General features: G+C 38.5%; 1 protein-coding gene across 1 annotated transcript in view; it reads left to right on the forward strand.

Moving 5' to 3' along the window:
* Positions 1-4,212: 4,212 nt before the first annotated feature.
* The window catches only part of LOC112053285 (cationic amino acid transporter 2-like), a 28,436-nt gene continuing 18,758 nt past the window's right edge, over positions 4,213-13,890 (forward strand). Inside the window, exons 1-10 of the mRNA XM_052885343.1 lie at positions 4,213-4,547; positions 6,903-7,151; positions 8,629-8,757; positions 9,201-9,356; positions 9,796-9,900; positions 10,429-10,566; positions 11,060-11,208; positions 12,027-12,124; positions 12,884-13,023; positions 13,743-13,845. Of these exons, the coding sequence (XP_052741303.1) occupies positions 4,454-4,547; positions 6,903-7,151; positions 8,629-8,757; positions 9,201-9,356; positions 9,796-9,900; positions 10,429-10,566; positions 11,060-11,208; positions 12,027-12,124; positions 12,884-13,023; positions 13,743-13,845 (1,361 nt within the window). The 5' untranslated portion in view covers positions 4,213-4,453. The remainder of the gene's footprint in view (positions 4,548-6,902; positions 7,152-8,628; positions 8,758-9,200; positions 9,357-9,795; positions 9,901-10,428; positions 10,567-11,059; positions 11,209-12,026; positions 12,125-12,883; positions 13,024-13,742; positions 13,846-13,890) is intronic.

Consider the following 13,890-nt stretch of genomic DNA (forward strand, 5'->3'; position numbering starts at 1 on the left):
CGTGTTTTTGTTTTAACGTATGACGTAAGTATCGAGACGTATAGTACATAGAAATAGTGGATATCTACTTTAGTATCTACACAAATAATTTGTTCAATTTAAAGAGTCATCTTTATTTTTTCTGGCTGATAACAGAGTCACAAAAAAGTATTATTACATGATACTAGCAGACGCCCCGCGGTTTCACTCGTTTAGTTCCCATTACCGTTAACACAGCCTATGTTACTCATTGTTGTACATTGTTGTTATGAAAATGTACTCAATCTAAAGCTTACATTGATAATAATGATTAACTTATAACTATAAGTATCAGATGTTAATGATAAATTACCGGGATCGACAGCCGTGCTACATCACCCAGGTCCCCAGGCTCCAACCCCGGGCTAGGAAGTTATACTGAAAAGCGGATGAATGAAGCCGCGGGGCGTTGGTTTTTTTTAATGAATTGATGTAATTTTGCGGACTACGAGGGAGACAATCGTCACATTGATCTCGTATTTTGTCGCAGCCAGGTGCTGAGGTCAACTGGTAGCAGATAAATACTTTAACCTAGTAGGTAACTGCGAATTAGAATCGTGTTAAATGTTTCGTATTATTAATTGTGGTAATTAGTTGTTGTGGGTACTGGCCTATAATTTGAACTATATGCGCAGTAACTCATTTTCGAATGTTAGCGACGTCCGGTCGAGTAGATATCTAACCCACAGAAAACAGAACGCTAAGGCTGCCTTAGCCTGTAACCTGAACAAGAGCGGAGCGAGTGAGCTTAGCGGAGAAACGGACTAATGCGGAGCGGTGTTGCGTACTGCGTCTGTCCACCGGAGAGGAGCGAGGCTGTGGAGCGAAGTGAGAAAGTAATGCGGAGCGGAGTTGCAGACATGATTCCCCGCTCCGCTTACCGGTTTTATATAAATTTTTAAGGTAGCTCGCAAGTCCCTGTCCACTTAAGAGGAGAGGAGATTTTGTGTATACTTCTCCGTTTCTCTGCTCCGCTGCCTCGCTCCGCTTCGGTGAACTGGCAGTCTAAAGCTAACCATAGCGATACGTTGTCACCATTAAAATCGCGTACGAAATATTCAATTTTTTGACATATATGTACACTTTGGTTTAAAATTGTACCTGCGCAGATGACCGACATTTTGGTTCAAATTACTTGCCGGGACCTATACCACCTATACATACATGTCTTTATGATATCGTTAGCAACCTTTACGAGTATTAGTGTTCTGTGTTAGCAACCCATATTCGGCTTACTGTTGAGCACAAGTCTCCTCTCAGAATGAGAGTTAGGCCAATAGTCCACCACGCTGAACCAATGCGAATTGGCAGAATTCACACACGCAGAAAATATGATATGATATACTTAAGTATAAAAGTTCATTTATTTTTAAATACCATTTTCGGCTTTAATTTGTTGTGCTAAATTGTACAGCCAGGTACTGAACGAGCGTCAGAAAAACTATGTTTATAAGATATATCGTCTGTCTGTGAGTGGTTGCTAAGGAACGGTTAAGTATATTATTTTGCTGAACTGGTTCCATTATCACACCACTCCCCTGTATTCCCTGTTGCCATATTTTTAACGGCCTCCGTGGCGCAGTGGTATGCGCGTTGGATTTACAAGACGGAGATCCTGGGTCCGATCCCTGGCTGGGCTGATTGAGATTTTCAAAACTGGTCCAGAGTTGGCTGGTGGGAGGCTTCGACCGTGGCTAGTTACCACCCTATCGGCAAAGACGTACCGCCAAGTGATGAAACGTGTGGATTTTCATTCTACTCCTAACAAGCTAGCCCGCGCAGACGAATATGTATTTGGCAGATCGATACATTGTAAAATGGTAGCGCGCTATTTGAACTTGAACTCATATTAATTATTCGATAAACATTAATAATATAATTAAAAATAGAAGGCCGGTTTGGTGAACAGTTAAATTATTTCGTGCGAATTTTTATAGTTCTCGGCATGCCTTGACCCAGTTCCCAACATAAATAGGAACATACTCACCAGCTACTTTAATAGCAATTATTACATATTGTTATTTTATTTAATTTATCTAATATCTTTATACAAACTTTTATGTTCTGCGGTGGTAAAGGTATTGTTCCTTTTTAACATCATGCATTGGTAGGTATACAAAGCATAATATAGCCTAACAGTTACCCCCATAATTTTATTGTCTTATTATTTTAATATAAATTTTTTAAGATTTATTATAATCTTAAATGTATAAATCGGAGCTATTGGAGGATTTAATCAAACTTCTTTACGTAAATTAATAGCATTTAACTCAATTTATACTTCGTCATGTGTATTCTCATTTTTGGTTCATGATAATTTTATACTACATTACAATTTTTACAATAATTTTACTGCATTACAATAATTTTATACTACGTTACAGTATTAGTTAACATCATTGCTTAACGTTCTAACAATGCTTTTATAGAAAAGTTAAAGGTTTTACCTACCATAAGAAACATTTTAAATTAAACGATTCATAAATATTTCGTTCGAAAAGATTCACAAATGTTTTACGTGCATCTGGAACAGTTTAGCGAAAAGCCAAAGTAATCTATAAACGTGTAGGTAACTACGTCCAAATACCAAACGATGAAAACTTTTTTTACTCGGTATCAGCAAACGCCATGAAACAAAAGCACGCGCACGCTAACTCGCACGGGCTTTATAGTAGGTGTGCGTCAAACTTCGAGTCCGCTCTGAACACGAGGCGTAGCTCTGTATCGTTATCATTACGGTGAGTAGCAATGTCCGAGCGAGCGGACACGAAGTTTGGCGCGTTGGTATGGGTAGCAAACTTATACCAACGCACCAAACTTGAGTTGTTTTTATTTCAGGAAGACAGTAGGTAATAAGGAGTATGGTTGTAAGGTTACACAAACGCGTTTGCGTCAGTGATGTCAGCAAAATTTATTTAGTTTAGATTAGAGATTAGTTTAGTTATTTAAATTAAGCAGTGATGCAGAGGGTCAGGGAAGTGTGTGACATTGAAACAATAAAAATTTCGTTCCTTAGAAACCAGAAGGAAGGCGGAAGGTGATATTAAAAAATATAAACATGTTTCTGTTTTGCTATCGCATCTTCAGTTTCAAACTCAAACGCGCCTGTTTAATTCGTACGCTACGATGGAAATACCAGTCCATAGGATTGAATTTCTAAACGGATGATGCAAAAATATTGACGTTTACGTCACTACGTCACAACCTGGCTAGGGATGTTAAACTAAACAAAAAAATTATTTATCGAAATTTATTTTAGTATCACTGGCAGACGGCGGTATTATAAAATTGTAATAGAAATGTGTTAAGAATTTGCTATTGACTGTTGCTGGAATTGAAACACTGGTCATTCCTAAATTTAAATCAAAAAGTCATAAAAAACGTCAAGTTACCTGTAACACTACTACTACAACTACTACACTGTAATATAACAATATAGTAAAAAGTTGTTAGTTAAAAGTTGGTACTTTGTCTGCCTAGTATAAGCAGTCATTTTTGTTCAATTTATAATTGATATCTCAAAAAGTTTTATAACGATCGCATGAAGAGTTAAGCATAACAGACAAACTACAATTTAAATAATTGATCAAAGTGAAGATACGAATAGATATATCACTGTGTGGGTCTGTGCATGTACAATGCAAGATGTAGTCCTGTAGAGTGACAACTATATTACATCATAGATTTACGAGTCAGTACAAGTACTTATAATGAATAATGTCAACTATTTTTAAATGTTAGCTTTCTGTATTCTCCATTGAAATACTCGTGAAAGAATTATTTCGATACGTTAATTTATTCCCGAGATATAGAATTTTAAAGTGAGCGCGCGGTGCTCAGCTCGCGTTTCACGCCGTGACGTCATCAAACAACATTTGCTTTCCCTTTATTAGACAATTTCGTACTTCTGCCTTACCTACTGACGAACTAATGGTTAGAATGGAAAAATTATTTTTCTATAACTATAACTTTGAATGCATGAAAAATTATAACTATTTGGTATATTTAAATAAAATAAAAACTAGTGTATCTGTTTAAATAAAAACTCTAATGTAACGAAGTTTCAAATAATTTTGCGTACCTAGTAGCATTATTCATTATTTGATTATACTATAGTCTTATATCGATATCGGTATTTTTGTTTTCGATTCATCTCTATTGCTGATAAAGTTATGAGAACTGTCAAGTGTCAATGTCAATTGTCATTTACGAGATGTTTCGAATTCGAATTTCTGCAATAGTGCAAAACTGCAAATTGTGAGATGTTGATTTGAAATCTGAAATATGAGAAATGTTATTGAATTTCTATTACTTACAAGTCTCGAGGGCTCCTAATTAGGCATTGATTCGTTCACAGTGCAGTATTCTTTCAGTGTTATTTTTCTGCGAGTGTTAAACAAGATACAGTGTTTAGGTTATATAAAGCGTGGAAAACATGACTTTTCCCGAGGAAAATGCATTTATCAATGGTGATACTCAACGTGGACGAGGAAATCCAGAGTACACGGTCTCACAGGCGTATGCCGATGGTAAGGATTTATTACATTTTATAGAAAAGAAAATTATTTTCCCGGCATACATTGCGTACATATGTACGCACGATTATATATGAAGCATAAATGAAAACCCCATGACCACGTCATATCTCAGTTATGTAAAGATCAAGGTTAAATTAATGAATGAAAAACCATTAGTTTTAATTCATGAGTATTTGATCAATTTCCTACTCATTTAATACTGTTGATTCTACTGATAAATATGCATTGCATGCAATGTCATTTATACTATAGACATGTTACATGCCTACAAAATCGCGTAAAGTGATCCAAATTTGGCTACTCCACTGAGCAAACACATGCAAAATTTTGTGTTTATTATTATGTATTAAGTATATATTTTTGTACATACAGTTTTTACAGTTCCCGAACACACAACTCGACATTGTATACAATATTTTTACTATGCATATACAGAGAATTAGCCAATTTTGCTTGCAGTTTTGATGCGCTCAGACTTGATAGTTGTCATTTAAAATTGTTCCATTTTACAATGTGTAATTTAGAATGAAACTCTTCGATTGAAGTAACACTATAACAGCCAACCATTTATTAGCGCCCTATCTAAAGTTCGTTGGCGATTTTTGATAATATTGTAAGATTTATAAACTATCTATGTTATATACATAATTATTATCTGCACTCTAAAATTTCTAGTTTGCTGAGAGAGGCCTTTCAGTTCCATGCCCCATAAAGAAAACTAGAACATTTCATATGTGAGGGGAAGATAATAAGGATAATCATCATTAAAATCATTACCCGTTGGACGTCCACTGCTGGACATATGCCTCTTGCATAGACTTTCAAAAACAACGATCTCAAACTCAAAACCTCCATTCATGCAAAACTCAAAACACGAAAAAATTGTCTGCCACTAATAACATCAAGGACATACAAAAAAAAGTGTGGGTCAGCTCCGACGCACGAATGAAGTTTACTCTTTTAGATTGACTGTCTAAATAGGTGTATGTTACCCCGCAGCTACACTATGTACATCTCAATACTACGCCTACGCCTACGCCTGAAAAGTGAAAGGTTGCAGTTTCTGAGGAGCAACAGGCCGCGGCGTACGCGCCGTGCATGTACGCTGTTGGTGGCAGTGCACGGTGAAAGGTGCGCAGAATAGGTTGCGCACAAAAATGTAACGCTGTCATTCATTCATCAAATTTTACTGCCCATGTTTTTTTATACTAGGGGGCTATATGTATATGAAAAATCGATTCTTAAAGAGTTAAATCCAGAAACCCCGTATGCTAATGGAGACAAAAACTCAAGTGTAGTCCTGCTCACACCTTTATAATTTCACAATTGCACCTTCTTACTCTTGCAATTATTATTCTTTTAACAGTTAATCTATCTATTCTTATCTATGACTTCATAGAATCACTTTGTTGTCCATCTTGGTGTCTGTCTGTCCATCTATCTGTTAAGATGTTATTATATATATGCTCTGGCTACACAAAAACAATTTATCACTTTTACTTACTGTGACTATAGATAGCTTTGTATTATGAGGTAAGTATGTTAGTAACCAATAATAAATTTGTCTGGCAGCAACAATTTGGACAAGCAATTGACTTCTCTAACCTTATTGCCTGTAACCGTTCAATGATTTGTGCTCAACCATTTGTGTGTAAGCTGCCAATCTAAGCAATTGTGGTTTATTTCTCGTTATTTAACTACAGTGTGAGATATTTAACAATTGAACTGTGTTTATTCTTTACTATTATACTATGGTTATATTGTGCTGGCTTATAGGTAATGTTTTTATTGAATTCCTTTTTTTAGTTGTATGGTACAGGGTGCTGGAGAGTATTTCCTATAACTCTAGGGTTATATTCTTTAACAAAAATTAATTCAAATTGCTCAAAAAACATGTGTCATAAAATTAATATTTTCAGAGTATTTTATTTTTAGACATATTTATATTTTAAAATGTAATATTGTCACTTTTTTACCTAAGGGCAAGTGTTACATGGATAGTCGGTATTATTTGAATTACTTTATTTTTTCATAGTTAATAAAATAATAGTTATACAGTCAGTAATCGGTTCCTGAAAGTGGTCTCGTTAATACTCAAAGACCACTTGCAGGAAGTTTATATAATACCTGTATGTATTGTAACAATAATAACAATAAAAAACTTGACTCATGACTTGAAGTTGAATAACTTCAAGTCATGAGTGAATACTTATTTTCTAAGCTAGCACATTCTACCATAGGCTGCATCATTGCTTACTATCAGGCATGATTGCATCCAAGCTCTCGCCTTTATAATGTCAAAAAATAAATAGAAAGTGATTAATTTTGTTGCATGCTTGTCTCCAGGCGGTATAAAGGCGGGCGCGGCGCGCGCGGCGCGGCTGACGTACGGCGTGCTGTCGCGACGCAAGGCGGCCGAGGAGGGCGTGGCGCGGCTGGCGCGCGTGCTGTCCGCGCTGGACCTCACGGCGCTGGGCGTGGGCAGCACGCTGGGCGTGGGCGTGTACGTGCTGGCGGGCGACGTGGCCAAGAACTACGCCGGGCCCGCCGTCGTGCTGTCGTTCCTGTTGGCCGCCGTCGCTAGTGTGTTCGCTGGTGAGATTCGTGTTGTACTAGCAGAATCTCGTGGCTCGCAATTCCCGTTTTTGTAGTAATATGGGGATAAAATATAATCTATGTTAGTACCTGATAATGTAGCTTACTATTGGTGAAAGAATTTTTCAAATCAGTCCAATAGTTTTGTGCACATAATAAGTGTAGATGTAGATAGCCTAGGTGTTATTGTGATGTAAATAACACATAGGCGATTCTACAGTATTTATTTATTTACTAGCGGACGCCCGCGACTTCGTCCGCGTGGAAATCGATATACACTATCAACCCCTTCGCCGTTTATATTTATATTTGCGCATGTTTTATATATAATAAATAGTCCACTAATCATTTTACAAAAATATAACTCAAAACATGAACGATTAAAATAACAAAAATGGACACAAATCAGCGGCGGAAGGCTGGCGTATCATAAAGCGCGTGTTTTGCACGTATAATATTTACTTAAGTAAAATGACCAGCTGAAGCCACGGCCAGAGGCTATATCAAAAATCCATGGCCGAAGGCCAGGGCACGTTAAGTCACGGCCGGGAGACAGCAATGCGCGCGGCCGTAGGCTGCGCATATATACTTACTTAGGTAATATACTCGACCAAAGCCTGAGCAGGTAAAGTCACGACTGGAGGACAAATAAGCACTCGGCCGGAGGCCGTGCTTGTTATGTACTTAGGGAATATGCCCAGCCGAAGCCTCTGCCGAAGGACGTGATACGCTAAAGTCATGGCCCGGGGGCAAGTAACTTATACAATTAGCTAATATAAAATTATTATATTTTTGGCTTCAGTATTGATTATGCAATGCCTTCCAATTAAAATTTTCAAAATATCTTCAATGTACAGAATAGTTTAATTATAAGTATATATATGTATGTATAGTTTTTATACTAGTAACTGTAACATTATTTACATAATTACAATCTAAAAAAAAGAAACACAAGGCTCTGTACAATCTTATTAAAGTAGACACTGCATGCTTATTTCCATTAGATTAAAATCAGTTTACAGTTTACACAAAAAAGCAGTTTACAGTTAACAAAAAAAAAAATTTACAACTACTAATTGATTGTTATTTATTAAAAAAAATAAAGTTAAATAGGTATAAACAACATGTTACATTTTCAATAAGAAAAAATGACATTGAGTCGTTGTTATGGACAGAGTTAGTTAGTGTTGTAAATATTCAGTAGTTTTTACGTGAAATTAGTACCTAACTTTTGTTGTTGGCATTTTGGGGCGTTCGAATGCTTATATTATTCGAAAACAGCATCGCCAATTAGTGGGGAATTCCCCAAATTTCGGGGAATTGCAACTCAATTTTTGACTATTCCCTAATTGTGGGTATTATATGTAGAGGTTTTTTTTTTAAATTTAACAATAACTTTGCAGCAATCAAGGTGATGTTATAATTTTGTTTTGTACATTCTAAAATATAATTAATAATACTTTCTAAATGCCACCAGGGCTGTGCTACGCGGAGTTCGGCGCGCGCGTGCCCAAGGCGGGCTCGGCCTACGTGTACAGCTATGTGTGCGTGGGGGAGTTCATCGCCTTCATCATCGGCTGGAACCTCATCCTGGAGTACATCATCGGTGAGATGAACTAGAGTTTGGGAGAAGCAGCTCGACCTCTAAACTGAGGTCTGAGCTTCATAGGACTTAAACAGATATGCCCCCCTCTATTTTCCTCTAGACCTCAGGCTGATCTCTGTCAGAGCCCGACTGACAGATTCTGCGGTTGCCCAAACCACCAGGTGACGCTGCTGCAGTCCCATTAAAGAGCCTACAGCAAGCCACGATCAGATAAATAGCATTATATTTGGTCGCTTCATTCCTCAAATATAATTTTACCAAGTAGTTTCCTTTAACTTTACATTTATTATATAAGCAATTTACATAATTATGATAGAACTTCATTTACAGGTAAGTTCGTTTAATTATTAATTATTTTAATTTAATGTAACAGACTGTATTGTGTGAAGCCTAACTGTGAAGTTATTGAGACATACTCGAGTCTCCATTGTTCGTTGTCCCAGGCGCGGCGTCCGTGGTGAAAGCGCTGAGCGAATACCTGGATTCTCTGCTGGGCAAGGCGATATCGACGACACTGTACGAGTGGATGCCGATGGACTCGCCGCACCTCGCCAAGTACCCTGACCTGTTCGCCTTCACCGTCGTTATGGCGTTCTCTGGTAACGACAAATAAACTAATTTCATTCATTTATTTCTAATAACATACTTGTCCATGGCAGGACCATAGGCTGTCAATTTTCAGACTTCATAAAAACAGGTATCTCTGATAGGCTATCATAGGCTCTCATTCTAAAAGTATAAGCAATATACATTTAACTAGCCGACGTCCCGCGGTTTTACCCACGTAGTTCCCTTTGCCGTGAGAATAATGGGGATAAAATATATGACATTCACAAATAACGTGGCCTTCTAGTGGTTAAAAGAATTTTCAGAATCGGTTTAGTAGATCCAGAGATTACCCCATACAATACCACAAATTTTATCTCTTTAAAGTATTAGTATAGATAAGCATAGCAATAAGCAACTAAGTAACGCGACATGGAATATATTTTACTAGTTAGTCCCTTGATTTATATTTAATTATAAAAATGTTTCCAGTGGCGCTAGCGTTTGGTGTGAAGGAGTCCACCAAGTTCAACAACTTCTGTACTGGAGTCAATCTGTGTGTTGTTTTGTTTGTCATCATATCCGGATCTTTTAAAGGTACATTATTTATCTCCTCCTAAGTCAGCTAACCTTCTCTTGAAATAGATAAAAAACAGTCCAAGTGCGAGTCGGATTTGCGCACGTGGGGTCTCTTCTTCTTTCTTTCCATGTGTCCAACCCAAAGTATAAAATTAATAACAATTAAGGTTTAGATATACGAGTACTTAATAATTTTAAAAAAAACCATGCTCAATTTTAAATTAATTAGGTATGAAATGACATGCGTTTTCTGCTCTTATTTTTTTTTTGTTTGTTGAAATTGGAGGAGAACGGGAATAAATATATGACTACTAGCTGACGCCGCGCGGTTTCACTCGCGTGGTTCCCGTTCCCGTAGGAGTACGGGGATAATATATAGCCTATAGCCTTCTTCGATAAATGGGCTATCTAACACTGAAAGAATTTTTTAAATCGGACCAGTAGTTCCTGAGATTAGCGCGTTCAATCAAACAAACAAACTCTTCAGCTTTATAATATTAGTATAGATTCCTTAAAACAAACTGAAACTATGTATTATATTTGCAGCGGACACGCGGAACTGGCGCATCCCCGCCTCCGAAGTGCCGCAGGACAAAGGGACAGACTTCGGCAGCGGAGGGTTCGCGCCCTACGGCGTGGCGGGCATCATCAAGGGTGCTGCGGTCTGCTTCTACGGCTTCATTGGTGAGCTCGTACAAGAGATTTATTCGTATATTTTTCATTTACTTAGCTCGAAATGCTTGCTTTGTAGGTCGAAATTGAAAATTCTAACTGACTAACGTTATTTTGTGTATCATTTTGATTGTTGATCTTATAATATGTTATTAATCTTATAATTATTATTTGAATTTTGTAAAGAATATATTAAAAAATGTTATGAAAGAGGTATAAGGTGCATGTAATACTTAGTCTGTTTTAATTTTGAGGAAAAATGGGAATAATGGCTGTGTTTATATGAAAAAGTGTGTTGATAGTATTAACAGGATATTTTTTTTTTGTGTCGCTTGACTATAAACTGAATTTTTCATAGCAGATAATGTTTCTAGTTAAAGGTCACTCCATTAAGCGACTCTTCGTGTTGTGGTCCTTTTTGGTATTACTGTCCACCACACAATTCATCCACAGACTTTAGCCTTTTGCAGGATATAGGATATTTAGATACAGTGTTTGTGAGCAGGTTTCGACTGCGTGGCGACGGCGGGCGAGGAGGCGCGGCGGCCGCAGAAGAGCATCCCCTTCGCGGTGGTGGCGTCCCTGCTCGTCGTGTTCCTGGCCTACTGCGGGGTGTCGTGCGTGCTCACCCTGATGCTGCCCTACTACATGCAGGTAGAGTCCGATTCTAATTTTATGACGTCTCGGAACACCTTGGATAAACAATTTTTAGTATCAGCGGGAATGTAGCGACACGGCGGCGGCATCCAGCACGCCCCGTCTTAGCGACAGTCGCCTCAAGCGTTATGATTTTAGGTTTGTTAGATTTTAGATTGTATGATAGATGCAGCGACGACCGCAGCTTCCATCTTCCATCCGAGACGTAATCTTTCTTGGGCTGTAACTCATTCTCCGTAACCTTATGAGTCTTCACTATGTTTCAGAAAGACAATTACTAAAAAATGTTTCCTTGATTTCAACGTCCAACGAAGGGTTAATTTAAACGAGCGGCAACTCTACCGACGACCGCAGTCGACTGCAGTCGGCGGCAGTCGTCGGTAGCAGCTGCCGCTCGTGTAAATGACCACTTAAGTTTTTTAGTTGAAGGGGAATTTCATACCTAGAACAAGAACAATCTTTTGCTTGAGTTCGCAGAATGAAATCGCAGAATAATGACTATAGGCCTATTCCTTTCTATTGATAGATTACTGTCTTCCTGCCCTCTCCCTACCCTTGCACCTCTGTACTTTATTATTACGTACACACCACCCACAGTTATCTTAATAAGTTCCGAAGCCTAAGGTTGCCTGGAAGATCGCTACTAAGCGATAAGGCTGCCTTTTGTATTCTACTTTTTCTTATTTGCTTGTTTTCTTTTATTTATTGTGGTGTACAAATAAAGAGTATAAAATAAAAATAAAATAAATACTTGCACCTCTGATGAGGACTCATGTATGCAGTTAGCGTATAGTGTAAGTTTGGTGTGTGCACAGGACGAGAAGGCGCCGTTCCCCTTCGTGTACGACCAGCTGGGCTGGCCGTGGGCCAAGTACGCCGTCAGCGTGGGCGCCATCTGCGCGCTCTGCTCCAGGTAATATAACACTGCTGTGTGTGTAACTCGCTTGTTATGTACTTTATTAAAAGATAATGTATTTCTTTGTGTTTACAATCATCATCTTTGTCAGTTGATGGACGTCCACTGCTGAAAATAGGCCTTCTGTATCGACTTGCAAACACAGAGGTCTTGAGCAGCCAGCATTAGTCGATTTGCTTAAACCTGTGAACCATTTGACATTGTCGGTCCACTCGTACATAGGGGAGTTGATCAACATTGTGCTTTCTGGTGCGAGGTTGCCACTCCACACACTGTACCACTATAACTTTAACATTGCCACTTTAACTTTGCGACTAGTTGAGTTCTTTCTTTAATAAATAATTATTAACTGATAAAGTAGTTTAATATTCTATGAAAGTTATATGAGAAGCCGCAAAATCACCTTGCACGATACAAGAGTGCGGAGATATGACAAAAAAGTGTGGGAGGAGACAGCAGCAAGCGCATTTTTCATTAATTCATGTTGCCGCTAGCACCTGCTCCCTGCCATACACTGCACCTCTCTTCTGCGCAGGCGAGGACTCATTTATACGAGTACGATCAAGAATGATGGTATGTCTCGAGCAGGCTGTGCTTTGGTTTGAATTGTGTGTTTACAGATGTAGTTATCAGCATGTGCACAACACATGTAGACAGGCGCAGTAACACGTCATATTTTTGGCGAGTGTCTCTGTAGTACCCAGGGGCAACATTAAGAACACTACTAGTTCAAATTTTATATTATGTTATCTGTAGTTTGTTGGGTGCCGTGTTCCCGCTGCCGCGCATCATCTACGCGATGTCTTCGGACGGGCTGCTGTACCAGTTCATGGGCCGCGTCAGCGAGAAGTACCACACGCCGCTCGTGGGCACCGTGGTCGCGGGGCTCGTCACAGGTAAATGTTGCGCGCACGCATTGCATTGTGAAATGGCGATAAACAAAAAAAAACTCTTTGATAAACAATAAATGTAATTTTGATTTTATCCCAATACACACGCACGAAATAAAAGTATGCATGCAATACGTACGTACCCATACGCGATCGATATTTGCATGTACGCATACAATATATGCCTGTACACACGCAACACCCAACACTTGCATCAATACGCATAGACGCAACACTTGCGTTCACGCACCCAATACACCCAATACACTCCACATTAACGTTCACGCACCCAATGCGAACGCATACAATACGTATCCACGCACGCATGTAACACAAACACCTAATATCCAACAGGCTAAAGTCTTCATACCCTGTATTCTCAGACCAATTACCTTTTATGAGACCTGTCTCGCTAGAGGTTATCCCTGTGTCAAAACTATATGATCATGTTCTAATGTGTTTATACAAACTAACGCAGTTTGTTACATAGAATCGATTGTTAGTTTGTTAAATTACACGTGTGTGTATTATGATTTAAAATTTATAGTAAATTTATAATATTGTAAGGACACGATAATATGTATTGGTGTTAAATATTATTATTGATGTGTGAGTTTATCTTGTCCTCTTCAAAACGACAGACAATTTTGTTGGTGAATTTGAGAGCGATACAAGTCCACTAGTGATAATAATTGGTCTGAGTCTATATTCCACTGTTCCCGCAGGCACGCTGGCGATGATCTTCGAGCTGAAGCAGCTCATCCACATGATGTCCATCGGCACGCTGCTCGCCTACTCCATGGTCGCCTCCTGCGTGCTGCTGCTTAGGTGAGGTACTTTTGAAGAAAAACTTCTTCCGGTACGCTTGATTTG

This window comes from Bicyclus anynana, chromosome 14 (assembly GCF_947172395.1).
Source record: "Bicyclus anynana chromosome 14, ilBicAnyn1.1, whole genome shotgun sequence".
Lineage (NCBI taxonomy): Eukaryota > Metazoa > Arthropoda > Insecta > Lepidoptera > Nymphalidae > Bicyclus > Bicyclus anynana.